Genomic DNA, 13,496 nt, shown 5'->3' on the forward strand with positions numbered 1-13,496 from the left:
TTGTTATGTCTTGTACCGATTTAGTCTCAATCCGTACACAAACACTGCCACCTTAATGTTCCAGGCCTTTAATTAGGCCGGAACGTTTATATTATATTGGGTTTTAGTAGCGAAACCCAATTGTCTGTTATCCATTTATTTAGGAACTGCTATTAATACAATTCCAAAGTGTAAATCAACCGTAACTTATCACGATAACTATGATTGTTAAGAGAAGGACGGAGGCTCTGTAAATAGACCTGCTTAAATACGTCCGACTTGTGTGAGTCGTTGAGGAACAATGCCCCCAGGGCGCCGGCTTCTTAATGCTGCTCTAAGCAGTCACTGGCCGCACCTTAAGGAAGCTGCCAATCACGTGATATGAACATGACACCTCAGAGCCAGTGGAAAGTTACAGGGGGTTATTATGTATATAAATCAATATGTAATTAACCCATTTATATAATCATTCTGTTTATGAAACGGGCTATTACGCGCACATACAAAACACATACTGTACAAATAAAAAATAATGGGAAAATCCTCTCACAAATATCAGAAGCAAGACAACAAAATGTAGATAAAATGTGAGTCTTCCCTCAAGTTAACTCCGTGCTTTGTTACTAACAAAGCACGGAGTTAACTTGAGGGAAGACTCACATCTTTTAGAAATTTTGTTGTCTCGTTTTTGATTACTTGTGAGAGGATTTTCCCATTATTATTTATTTGTATGTGTGTGTGTGTAGACACAAACACACACATATACTGTAAGATACAGGTAAAAGAAATAACTGTCTCTAGAACGAATGACTCCCTGTCCTGGCCACGAAAATGTCAGTAACTTTAAAACTATCAGCAGACATTCTCGGGTACAGCCAGGGTGTCATCCGCAAATAATTGAGGTCCACAAATTGTCAGGGCATGCTGTATTGGACACTACCACAGCAGCTACTTCCCCTCATTTGCTGTTGCAGTATTGATTGTGTGATTTATTCAATTTTTATAAAGAATTCATATTAGAATTCATAAAAATGTCATAGCCATCACTAATGTTATTCCTCATTCATGTTTCTTCTCAGTCAAAGGTTTTACTACTGATAAGAGGTGAAAATATCTTTCTGTGTTCATTCAAAGAAAAGATAGTTTTACCATACCAGTCTTTAGTCTTCAGTTGTAATTTTGCTGACCAGTGTAGTCCTCTTCCCAAGTGCATTTACAGGGGCTTGTCAGGCTTTATGCAGTGTGGCAGCCTTGTGTTTGTTTACATTCGACAGAAGGAAACTCTCAATAGTAATCATATTATGGAATCAAAGAAAAACAGTATTAAAATAAATATCTCAATGTAATGATTTGTGGAATGTTTATATGACAAGCCCCTGAAAACGCACAAGTACATGAGAAAGTTGGTTTTGTTAATCTATTTTTTCACTGCATTTTCCAGAGAAGAAATTGATAGCATTGTCCTCTTCAGTGAACATAACTGGATATTGTGGAGGAAAAACACACATTTCATGCTTGTTTGTGCAGAAAAAAAATATGAAAAAAACTTGAGTGTGTGTAGTAGGCTTTAGTTCAACTAAGACCTCCCATTTTGCATCATATGTTGGTATTAATTGTAATTTATTTTCCTTTATAGTTCACCTCGACACATGGATGCTCTCTTTGGCAAAGCTAAACACCATGAAAATCGTAATGCCTATAAGGAAGCCATGGAGACTTTAAACCTCTTGGTTGTTTCATACCCTGGGTTCACTGCCCCACTGATTGAGAAGATGAAGGTTTATCTTGCTGAACAGGATTGGGACCAGTGTTATGAGTCTGCTAACAGGTAATTTATATACAGTATACCATACAGTGAACTCTCGAAGATTTGGACCCTGTAAATCCGGATTTCGGAAGATTCGGACAAAAACTTTGGGGGTTCTGAGCTAAGAAGTCTCTCTAAGAAGCATTCCCAAAACAAGGTGAAGGTAGTTTTAGGCTTAAAGTTTTTATCTTATAAAATGTCACCGACTAAAGTTAGCAGAATGTAACTTGCATTGCTGGAATCCTTGCAAGAGAACTAATAATTTGAGTATAAACTTCTCCTAGTTTGCATAAGAGATAAAAATTTTAGTCCTTTAGTGTAGTACATTTGAGTACAGAGTGAGTACTTACTGTAATATGTTGCTAAAAATTAGGGCTTTTTCACAGGAAAAAGTCTGTATAACTAACCCCAGTGGTCAGGATAATATGTACAGTATTTTTGGTGTTTTTTTTTATATCATTATTTATCGTTTTCATACATTAAGTTTCATTCGGCGGAAGATTTGGACAAACAGCTTTTTCGGACACGTGGTCCGATTTTCCGAATCTTCTGGCTGATGTACTAATGTATAAAAACGATAAATAATGATATAAAAAACACCAAAAATACTGTACATATTATCCCGACCACTGGGGGTTAGTTATAGAGACTTTTTCCTGTGAAAAAGCCATAATTTTGAGCAACATATTACAGTACGTACTCACTTTGTACTAAATGTACTACACTAAAGGACTTTTTTTTTATCTCTTATGCAAAATATATAATGTCTATACTCAAATTATTCGCTGTCTTGCAAGGGTTCCAGCAATGCAATTTATAATCTGCTAACTTTAGTCAGACATTTTATAAGATCAAAACTTTAAGCCTAAAACTACCTTCACCTTGTTTTGGGAATGCTTCTTAGGGAGGCTTCTTAGTCCAGAACCACCAATTTTTTTCCGAATCTTCTGAAATCTGGATTTACCAGGTCCGAATCTTCGAGGGTTTACTGTACAGCAGTAATTTAGTGATTTTTTGCTTGTTTAGTTAATGTGACAAAAAGGGGGTTCTGGGATACTTGATTTACTGAAAAATCCAGTACTTGAGAGATGGTGAGTGCTGGCAATATTGTTAGGGAGAGCAGGAATGATCAGCTGATACTGTTCTGTACAGTAAACAAGAGTCTGCAATAGCCCATCTGGGATTGAGTGTTGGATTTTTTGGGGGAAAATTGATTATATTTTGATACTGTAATCTTTTATTAACCCTGCACCAAATGAACCTAAATACAGTGGGGTATGCTATAACGAACGGATCCTACTACGAATATTCCTATAACGAACGGTTTTACCTATAAAATTGAGAATGCTATAACGAACGCAACTCCTACAACGAACGCGGATGAATACGGGACTATTTCGCCTGGCCCATGAATATTGTTGTACCGCGACCCACAACAAGAGCGTCAGGCGCCATCTTTGTCTCATTGTGTAGCCAGTGCACCACTGTTATTGTTGAAATTTCGTCTTTTGATGTGGAAATTCGCGTTATTTGTATAACTATTTTGTTATACAAGTATACAATTGTAACAATGAGTCGTCCAAAGCGAGTGAGAAAGCTAATAACCCTTGAAACTAAGAAAGAAATTATAAAGAAACGTGAGAATGGAAGAAGCATTGCGAAACTTAGTGATGAATATGGGATGGCTAAATCGACTATATGTACGATTTTGAAGAATAAAGAGGAGTTAAAAACTGTGCAAGTGGCTAAGGGAATCTTTAGACTTAGCAAAGCAAAGTGTAATGTGATTGAAGAGATGGAAAATTTACTCTTAGTGTGGATAAAGGAGAAAGAAATGGCAGGTGGTAACATTAGTGAAGCTATAATTTGTGAGAAGGCCAGACAATTGTTTGAGGACCTTAAAGCCAAGACTCCCAGTGGAAGTGATAGTGATGTGCCAGTGTTTAGGGGTACCTGCATGCTGAATAACACTAAGGTAAGATAAAGTACCGTATTTTTTACATTTTCCACAGAATTTTTTCAGTGTTAGGTGGTTGTATTTGGGGGCCTGGAACGGATTAATCCTATAACGAACGAATGCTATAACGAACGAGGTTCTGGAACCAATTACGCTCGTTATAACATACCCCACTGTAATATGGGAATTATGATGAAATTACTTGCTGTCGTTAGAAAGGGATCGTGGGCTACTGAGTGGGAGGTGCTGAATTGTCCTCCCTTCCTCCCTCCTCTGCCACTCCTCACCTCTGCCCCCAAACTTAGTTTTGTATCTTAATATAATTCATATTTTATTCCTATAAATCAGTCATCTTAATCTATTTCATAATACATCATGCCCTGACAATTCGCAGATTTTTAATTTCTGATCTTCAATTATTTGCTGATGACACCCTGGATGTACCCAAGAATGTCTAAGGATGGTTTTAAGTTGCCGCCATTTTTGCGGCCGGGACAGGGAGCCATTCGTTCTGGAGAAAGTAATTTCTTTTACCTGTACAGTGGTCCCTCGACTAACGAGTGGTTCAATGTACGAGATTTCAGTTAACGACTTAGCTCCCATAAGGATTTTCAGTTCGACTAACAAGTTCAACTTCTAATAACGACAGCTTTACGAGAAACAAGCTTTGGTGCGCCTAGTCTGTTGGAATTGTGTAACAATACTGCCAATTGGGAAGTTTTTAGGCTGTACTTCGACATTGTTATATCGAAAATCACAATGGCGTAATAGTATTGTGATTGGATGAACATTAGGGTGACAATAGTGCATAGGGGTGAATTTCTAAAATTGATTAAATGGAATGGCCATTGGTCCAATACTGCGTACCATGAAGAACACAGGCGAAATCCTGGGTCATTTGGACAATATTTAGAGGTAGCTCAAGTCAATTGAAGTTTTATCCTTTTGGCAAAAAATACGAATATTCATAATATGCGGTTTATTTTAAAATTTACATATTGAGCAAGTTTATGTGTACACTGTACATATAAATGATTAATTCCTTTAAATGAAACTGCAGTGAACACGCTTACATCAATGGGTGGGAGAGGTGTGGACAACCCATTCATTGTTTTCACTTTTTGCTTGGGACCTTTTTGATGTCCTAGTTGTGACCGCCTCTGCTCTTCAACAACCTGCAGCAGATGTTGACGCTGGTCTTCACTCTTCGTGATCTTGCTGTTGAATGCCTGTATAAGGCAATCCTCTCTGCAGTGTGGTTGATGACTCAGAGACCACCCACAACTGCGACGCCAGTTTTGAAGTCTTCATCATCAGACCATGTGTCAGGTTCCTTGGACTAAAAGAAGTCTTCATTTGAGACTTTCAAATAGAAAGTTTGATCCTCTAGAAGCAAAGTCTGAGAGCTGCTTTGTGGGAAGGGAAGATGTGGCAGGGAAGAGCATGCGTTTGGTGAATCCTCGTTCGCCTTCCTCTCAACGATTGCCCGAACTATGTTTGTCTTCATTGTTGCATTAACTTGTGGATCGAAGGTGCAAGACCCACCAAGCCTTCACTGAGGGTACCACAGGTGACGACCGAAGACTGTGAGACATGTTCTTGATATTTTGACGTCGTGGTACTCTGACAGGTCTTGGAGGAGCCGCAGTCATTAGCAGAGGCGGAGGATGGAGCGAGGCGTGAACCATGCACTGACATACACCTCTAGCACAAAGAATGTGAATCGTTCAAGCCTAATGTCTCACGAGCAGTTAGTTTAAACTGATTAGCAAAAATCAGGATCTTCATGACATAAATGAGTCAGCCATCCACCGTTCCGTTGAAGTGCTCGGGCGTCGAGATTAAACTTGGGTAGAGCTCCATCGAGACACCTGATTGCTAGCTCAGTACCTCACGGTAATCATCACCGTGGCTGCTGCTTCTTGCCCAGATGATGTTTCCAGCAACAGATGAGGTCATCTCGTTTCGCGTACAAACTTGGAGGGAGGTCTGAGAGAGGGCTGTAGTCATCTTGACTGATGTCCTTCCACTTATGCTTGAGAGAGAGTATTATCTGGTCAGAGGAAGGCCCCATGCATTCACATACGCTTTCTCGGCAACAAGCTCAAGGATGTGATGACGACACGCGAGATGCAGAAGACGGCGGCCAGTTTCTGCTCCAGAATGACACATGCCCCGACAAGTGCCCAGTGTTTGAAGCTGTTGTGTCAAAACTGAGTGCTGAAACATTCTCTGATATTTTCCACTCTTCCAGCGTCGTCTCACACAACTGATGCTACTGTACCAGTCAGACACTGGCACACAACCTCTTCCCCTACCCGGACTGACACCGCCTCTCCCTCCCTCTGCATTGCCAATAGCTGCACCAGCCAAAATACTCATTACTCATTTTTAGAAAAAATGTTAGGAACAACTTTAGTTTGAATTTGCATTCTACATATATGCAAAGTTTCATAGTAATCGGTTCATAAATAAAGAAATTAGAAAAATCAATAATAATTTCAGTAGTGTTAACTTCAAATGGCTTGAGCCACCTCTAAATATTGTCCAAATGACCCAGGATTTCGCCTGTGTTCTTTTTCATGGGGTACGCAGTATTGGACAAACATCTAAAAATAAAAACTTTCACTTTTATTGTCACCCTAATGAACATCTATTTTATGAGTTCTAAAGTTGCGGAGACCAAGTAACCCGTCAGCTGGCAAATTAACTGCTGAACCACATAAAAGTCTAGCATTAGAAGAGAACACCCGCGTCTTGAGAATCTGAGTGGTAATGTCACCATTCGTTAATGCTCAACTACTGGCCAGAATGTCAAGGCCAAAACATTGGCGCAACACCCATATCTATATAAAGAGCCAATCTTGTACTAACCACTCTCACGGTACTGACAACACTTCCCACTTTGCTTGGCGCGCTACTAGCGAGCTGCTATAGAAGTGTTTATGAGAGATACAGAAACAATGTACTTATCCTCTCCTTGTTGTGGCGGGCACTGGTCTTCCCCGGCCGACTTACTGTCTTGGGAAGCGATTCTGTTTCAGCATTAGCCACATGTGTTTCACCAAAATCCTAAATTCCCTGACTTTCCAACACTAAGCTGCAGTCTTGTGTGTTGTGAGATGTTGTCTTGTGGAGTGCACACCACATCGCGGTTTCTGGATGGGTGAAGGTGTTGCCTTAACTGCCTCCGTGGATGACCTTGTATGCTGCTTGGCACCTGATGTCTCCTTTAATTTAACACCATTACCTTGGAGCTGAAACAGTCGTCAATTACATGGCCTCTTTGTACAATGGGCGCATCGTAAAACGGCGTTGTTTGTGGCATGTCGGTGTGGGCGTGCAATTGGAGTCAATGTGTGGTGTGGTATATGAGATTTGGGGTGGTGCCGTGGAGGGGCGGGGCCATCCAGGGGTCCGTGGCCGTGGGACACAGTTTGTTTTGCGTGGTCTACCAGATCAACGGGTGAACAAACTCAGCCTTCTGTGCCCGGCTGTATAAAGGACAAACGAGGCAACTAACAGGAAACTAATTAATTCTATCAGCGTTTCCACATTGATTACGCTGACATTTTGTATCTGAAATTAGTACCAATCTGAATTCGAATTGGCTTCCATATCTTGTGAACCTCCCCAGCAATATCTACTGCAACCACGGTGTTTCAGCGTGAACCACTGGAGTACCATGATCAGCCACCTGAAAATCAGCTGCAATTGGCAACTGGGACCTGCCCCAAAAAATTCCAGCGAGGGTTAAGCGAGATTTCTCACGCTAGGAATCCGTTAAACCACTCGCATTTAAATGATTTTGACTTATGATCCCTGCGTAATGTGGGAATGCACAAATGCCTTTTTCTCTTCATCACTGTAGTAATTCTTGCAGTGCGCCAGATGTCTTCACATGCACGAATAAAATAAGCTACTTCGAAAATCATCTTCACCGTAAAATTACAAAGCGTAGTAAGCCGCGCTGCCTTATATGAACAACATTTTCAGGTTTAGTTGATGTTGTAGCGTTAGTGGGTAAGAGTGTTAGGGGAAACCATTTAAGCATTAGCAGTTAGTAAGCCAGTATGTTTTACTCCTAACAGAAAAGGTTCCGGTTAATAATGAATTTACGTAGTAATGATAAATCAAGACACACTGTCACGAACAGGTTAGAAGCTACCTGTGTAAATCTAGGTGAGTGCTATATTGATTCCCCGACCGTAAAACCACGGCCGGTTTAAGTCGTCAAGCGATTCTCAATTAACTGTTCACTACTTTCTACGAAATGTCTGAATGTGTTTCCGGCTTAAGTCCAAACTCAATCTGCAGTTGAAACTTGATGTTTAATACTTTCTAATTGTAAGCCGTCAGCTAATAATTGTGCAAGGTGAGTAATGTCTTGGATTTATACATTGGAAACTTTGAAAATTTATCCAATAAGAAGTTTGGTTTTAGCCAGACAATAATTAATGGTAAAAAGCAAAATACTTGCCTATCATTTTACAGGAAATAATAAAGATCATAGCTAAAATAATTAACATATGAATGATTAAACAGATAAGAATAACTACCAGAATTTTATTACGTCGAGTACACATGAATACCGTAAGACACAGATTTCCAATGACATACCCTATCCGATGACCTATGTCGTTGTGAAGTTGTTTATGTCTCGAAGCGTGTTAATATTGTATGACTTATGTATACTTTGAAATACCTAATACAGGAGCTATAAGCGTCTGTATAGAAAACTTATGATCAGATCCAGCTGTGTTGTTGGGTATTAAGAAGGCGGGGCCTCCTCAATCGTCAGCTTCAATGCAGCCAGCGCGTAGCTGGTGTCCCTGGCAGCAGTAGGCGTAGGATGGCGGCGCTGCAATCACTTGGCGTCGAGGCGGAGTCCGCCCGAAAGATGAGGGAATACTTCCACTGGAGAACAAATGCTGACCTAAAGCGGGGAAAGGTTCTTGCTTCTGCTGAGTGGGTATGCTTCCTGCAGGTGTGCCCAAACTACCAGCAGTCTGTGTATATGGAGAACTGTCTGATGACACGGAACTACTGCAATCAGCATTTCATGACTTACACAACAGTCCAGCTACTTGTAATGTCACTTGTTAATTACAAAGTTTATGAAACCATCACAACTACTGTACTATGGGCCACACATTCGTAAATCGCTGACAGTATTCTTTCTTGGGGCTTCCTTACTTGTTACTAGCAGCGATTACACCAGGCTGTTTTATTTAATAACTCAGTTGCTGTTATTTTTTAATAATTCTGCACCCTTTTCTTGGCTACAGAATGAGAAACACTCACGAAATATCGTCTCAAAACGGTATATAGTCTCAACACTCGGATTCGTTATGTAATACAGTATTACCCCGCCTAACGCGGTTTCACTTAACGCGTTTTATCATATACGCGGTGCCTCGCCAGAGCTGAACTTTCACTTAACGCGGAATTTTTCATCATATACGCGGGAAGCGGCGCGGGCACGATGCGCACAAGGTCGCCCAGTCATCAAAACATTACCGAGTTCTTCACCCGCCACCCACCACAGCCGGCCCAAGTCAGTGATAGTGATAATTATAGTGAGGATATGGACTTATATGGCCTTTGAGGGGTTTGACAAAGATGCCCTGCAAGCCTCTGTGGTGGATAGTGATACAATTGATACAAGTGATACAGGTGAGGGCCAATAATCTGCCCTCTGCCTCGGAACCAACCCCCCATCCCCGTGTGCCCAGCCATCTTTTCTACTAATGCAAGTGTTAAAAAACCTAATATTATTGATATTTCTCTTAATTATTAATTGTGTGTGCATACCATCATAAAGTTAAGATAAAATTTTTACTACAACATAGTTGTGTGTCGTCAAAAAGTGGAGTTTGGGGGTCGGGCCAGTCTCTATTGGAATTAATCCCATATGTTCTGTTGTTCACTTTACGCGGTTTTCACTTAATGCGGTACCCTGTGGGTTCAATTGACCGCGTTAAGCGGGGTACTACTGTACGTCACTGTTTTTTTGTTATTCTTGTTTCACAAAACACTGATGTCTTGGTATGTAGACTGGTAATAATCCGTCACCACCGTGCTGCCACCTATATGAAACGGTTGGTTAATTTCCAATTAACCAGGTTGGTTCACATATATTATACTGTATTGGGCTTTAGTAACGAAACCCAATTGAAGTTTCTTGTTTTATTAGAAAAGTATTATGTTTATATAATTCCTGAGTGTAGGTCAACCATAAGTTCCACTATTTATGAGTGTGATGAGAAAGGGACGGCGTTTATGTAATATAAACGTGGATCAACCTCCGATCGATATTAGTTGGTGTGAGTGACTGTTTGAAGGCGTCGCCTTGGTGTGCGCTTACATAGATGCTGACATATGGGCTTCTCCCTCTTGGGAAAGCTACCGTTTACGTGTTCAGTTCATGTCCTCACAGATAGTGGAAAATTACAGGGGGTGAATCTGAATATAAATCAGATGTAAATAACCCATTTATATAATACTTCTGTTGATGAGACAGGGGCCATTACAGACTAGTCTGCCAATATAATAATCGGTGCTATGTTTGCATTTATTTCCAGTGGCGTAAATATCAAGAAAGTTGTGCTCTTGAATATTTTTGCATTTTTTATAATAAAATTATTGGTCATTCTGAAATTTAGTTTACATATTGATAATATGTACAGTGCAGTTTTGATGCGCGCATCAGCTGATCAGCTCGACTCGCCCGCCAAGGCGCCAACAATTCTCAGTTTACCTTCGTTTCCAGTGGGGTAAACATGGAGTTTGTTGTGCTCTGGAATAATTTTATTGGTTATTCTGAAATTTAGCTAACAAATTGATAATATACAGTGCAGAAATTATTAAGAAATACGAAGAAGGCATTAGAACCAATGCACTCTGTAAAGAATATGGCATGTCATAATCGACTGTGTCTACAGATAGCTGTTTGCGCTGCTGCTATGTAAACAAAGCCACCAGGAATTCTACATACTGTATACACCTCAAATTAAATGTTAAAATATTTTATTGTTTTCTATTTATTATTGTAGAGTATACTGTAAAGTACTGTATTTTGTTTATATTTAATGTTTTGTTAATTCTATTACCAATATACTGTATCTGTACTTTATGTGTACTTTTCTCTGAGTTGGAACCAATTACCCAATATCCCATTGAAATAATAGATTCAGTTAACGACTGACTCTGTGGAACCAGAGGGACCACTGTATTGTATGTGTGTGTGCGAACGCACACACACACACACACACACGCACACATAACAGTCTTTGTGATTATTATATAACAGCCTTGGAGTTGTTTTGTTTGTTGGGTTAAGTTGTCAAACCCAACTGGTTGTTTTCTCCTTTTATTTAGTAAAATATACTTTGTACACTTCAATAAGGTGAACACCGTAATTATCACTGAAAGTTGTGATGGCTTGAGGACGGCAAGCTTATCTGGGAGCTTGGAAATCAATGTCCGATTATAGTGAGTGGTGAGCGTATTCTGCTGTTGGGTCCAGCCCAAGATAACTGACCTAGGATATACTGGGGCCATGCCTTGTGGGTGGAAGTAACCCATCATGTGCTCTGAACATGCTACCTCACAGCTTATGGAAAACCACAAGGGTGAATAATTATATAACACCAATGTATTAACACATATTTATATAAATGCTGCTGTCTAGTAGACAGGGCTAAAACACACACACACACACACACACACTTACTTTTATGTAACAGAGAGACAGCGCTTTTTATCTCAATGACGACAACTACTACAGGTCCCTTCACAACCAAGTCATCCGTGAAATACGCACCGCAAAGAAGTACCACTACCCAACCAACTTGCAACACCTGAAGCAGACCAACAACAGTCAGTGGTATGGAAAGCTTAAAGAACTCTGTGGACTAAACAATAAGACACACCCCCTCCCCTTCCTAAGCCATCTCACTAATGGTGACGTAGCTGAGCAGTCAAACAACCATTTCACAACTATAGGCTTCACACAACCAGTCTCCCTGCTTACCTACCAGCCCCCTTTTGCCACTGACTTAGTAGAAGAATTTGAAGTAGCAAAACGTCTGGACAAACTGAAGTTAAAGCACTCCATCACCCCCACTGACTTAACATTGAAACTCTACAAGGAGTTCTCCCCGGAACTATCTAAACCCCTCTGCTCCATCATCAATGCTTCTTTCAGCCAAGCAAGATGCCCAGCTGACTGGAAGACCTCATATGTATCACCAGTGCCCAAATCAACCAGCCCACAATCCTTAAATGAGCTACAACCCATTGCAATCACCCTAATACCCAGCTTAATCTGTGAAAATTTCATGTTTGACTGGGCTTATGCTGATATTGCAGGAACCATAGATCCTCAGCAATTTGGCACCACTCCATCACTCACTGTCTTGTCAGCTTTCTCGACTACATTTACCGCCATCTGGAAAAACGAAAAACGTCTATGGATGTCACCTTCATTGACTTCACCAAAGCATTTGACCTAGTCGACCACAATTTAATCATCAATAAAGCTATCTACCTCGGGTTTTGAAGAAGTCTTATAGACTTCCTCAGTGCTTAGATTAGTAGGGTCATTACCTAATACCTGACCATTGTGGACTTGATCTCACCCTCCTCTGTATATATATACCTTGTTTTGTACTTCTCCTTAGTCTGTACTCACCCCTGAAGATGTGAATTACACGAAAGCGCTTGGGAACTTCGTGTTTTCTTCTTTCCTTGTGGTTATCAGCATATATATATACAGTATTACCCCGCCTAACGCGGTTTCACTTAACGCGTTTTATCATATACGCGGTGCCTCGCCAGAGCTGAACTTTCACTTAACACGGATTTTTTCCACATATATGCGGTGAGTGTCCGGCTCGAGATGCTATTTTTAGATTTGCCCCACCCTGCCTGACTGCCTGTTTTAGCTCATAAAATTCATACAAATTACCCGGCCAGAATATAATTTACATTGCTGGAATTCTTATAATTTGGTGATCATTTTGAATATAAACATCATATTTTTGCATTAGACATACAAATTTTAGATACAAATTTTTCTCAAATTAACTATGTTATCTGTTGTGCAAAATATATGACATTTATATTCAAAATATTCCTGGTCTTACAAGGAATCCAGCAATGTCAATTATATTATCCTAACTTTAGTTTGAGGTATTATTTATTAAAATTTAGTGGTTATCCCACACATCTCCTTGGGACGGTTGGTGGGGGGTGGGGGGGAGGGAGGGACCGACCGACCATCTGTTACCCTGTGAAGAATTATTATTTTTTTTATTAACTGAAGATATTTGTTTTAGCTCATAAAATTCATACAAATTACCCGGTCTGAATATAATTTACATTGCTGGAATTCTTATAATTTGATGATCATTTTGAATATAAACATCATATTTTTGCATTAGACATACAAATTTTAGATAAAAATTTTTCTCAAATTAACTATGTTATCTTTTGTGCAAAATATATGACATTTATATTCAAAATATTCCTGGTCTTACAAGGAATCCAGCAATGTCAATTATATTATCCTAACTTTAATCTGAGGTATTATTTAATACTAAATGTTAAAAACCCTGGAAGGGAGGATTGGTGGGGGGTGGGGGGGAGGGTTGGGACTGACCGCGCGGTTGGAAGAGGGGGGGAGGCAAGGTGGGGTACTTTGATTGACAGATAGTGTGTGAAGATTTTTTTTTTTTTATTAACTGAAGA

The 13,496-nt window shown here is 40.0% G+C and overlaps 1 protein-coding gene across 1 annotated transcript in view; it reads left to right on the forward strand.

Moving 5' to 3' along the window:
- The window catches only part of LOC121874600 (tetratricopeptide repeat protein 21B-like), a gene marked incomplete in the record, with an annotated part of 547,778 nt that overhangs the window by 41,372 nt on the left and 492,910 nt on the right, over positions 1 to 13,496 (forward strand). The window contains 1 exon segment of the mRNA XM_042378823.1: positions 1,616 to 1,807. Within this exon segment, the coding sequence (XP_042234757.1) occupies positions 1,616 to 1,807 (192 nt within the window).

This window comes from Homarus americanus, unplaced genomic scaffold (genome assembly GCF_018991925.1).
Source record: "Homarus americanus isolate GMGI-L3 unplaced genomic scaffold, GMGI_Hamer_2.0 scaffold34360, whole genome shotgun sequence".
Taxonomy (NCBI): Eukaryota; Metazoa; Arthropoda; class Malacostraca; order Decapoda; family Nephropidae; genus Homarus; species Homarus americanus.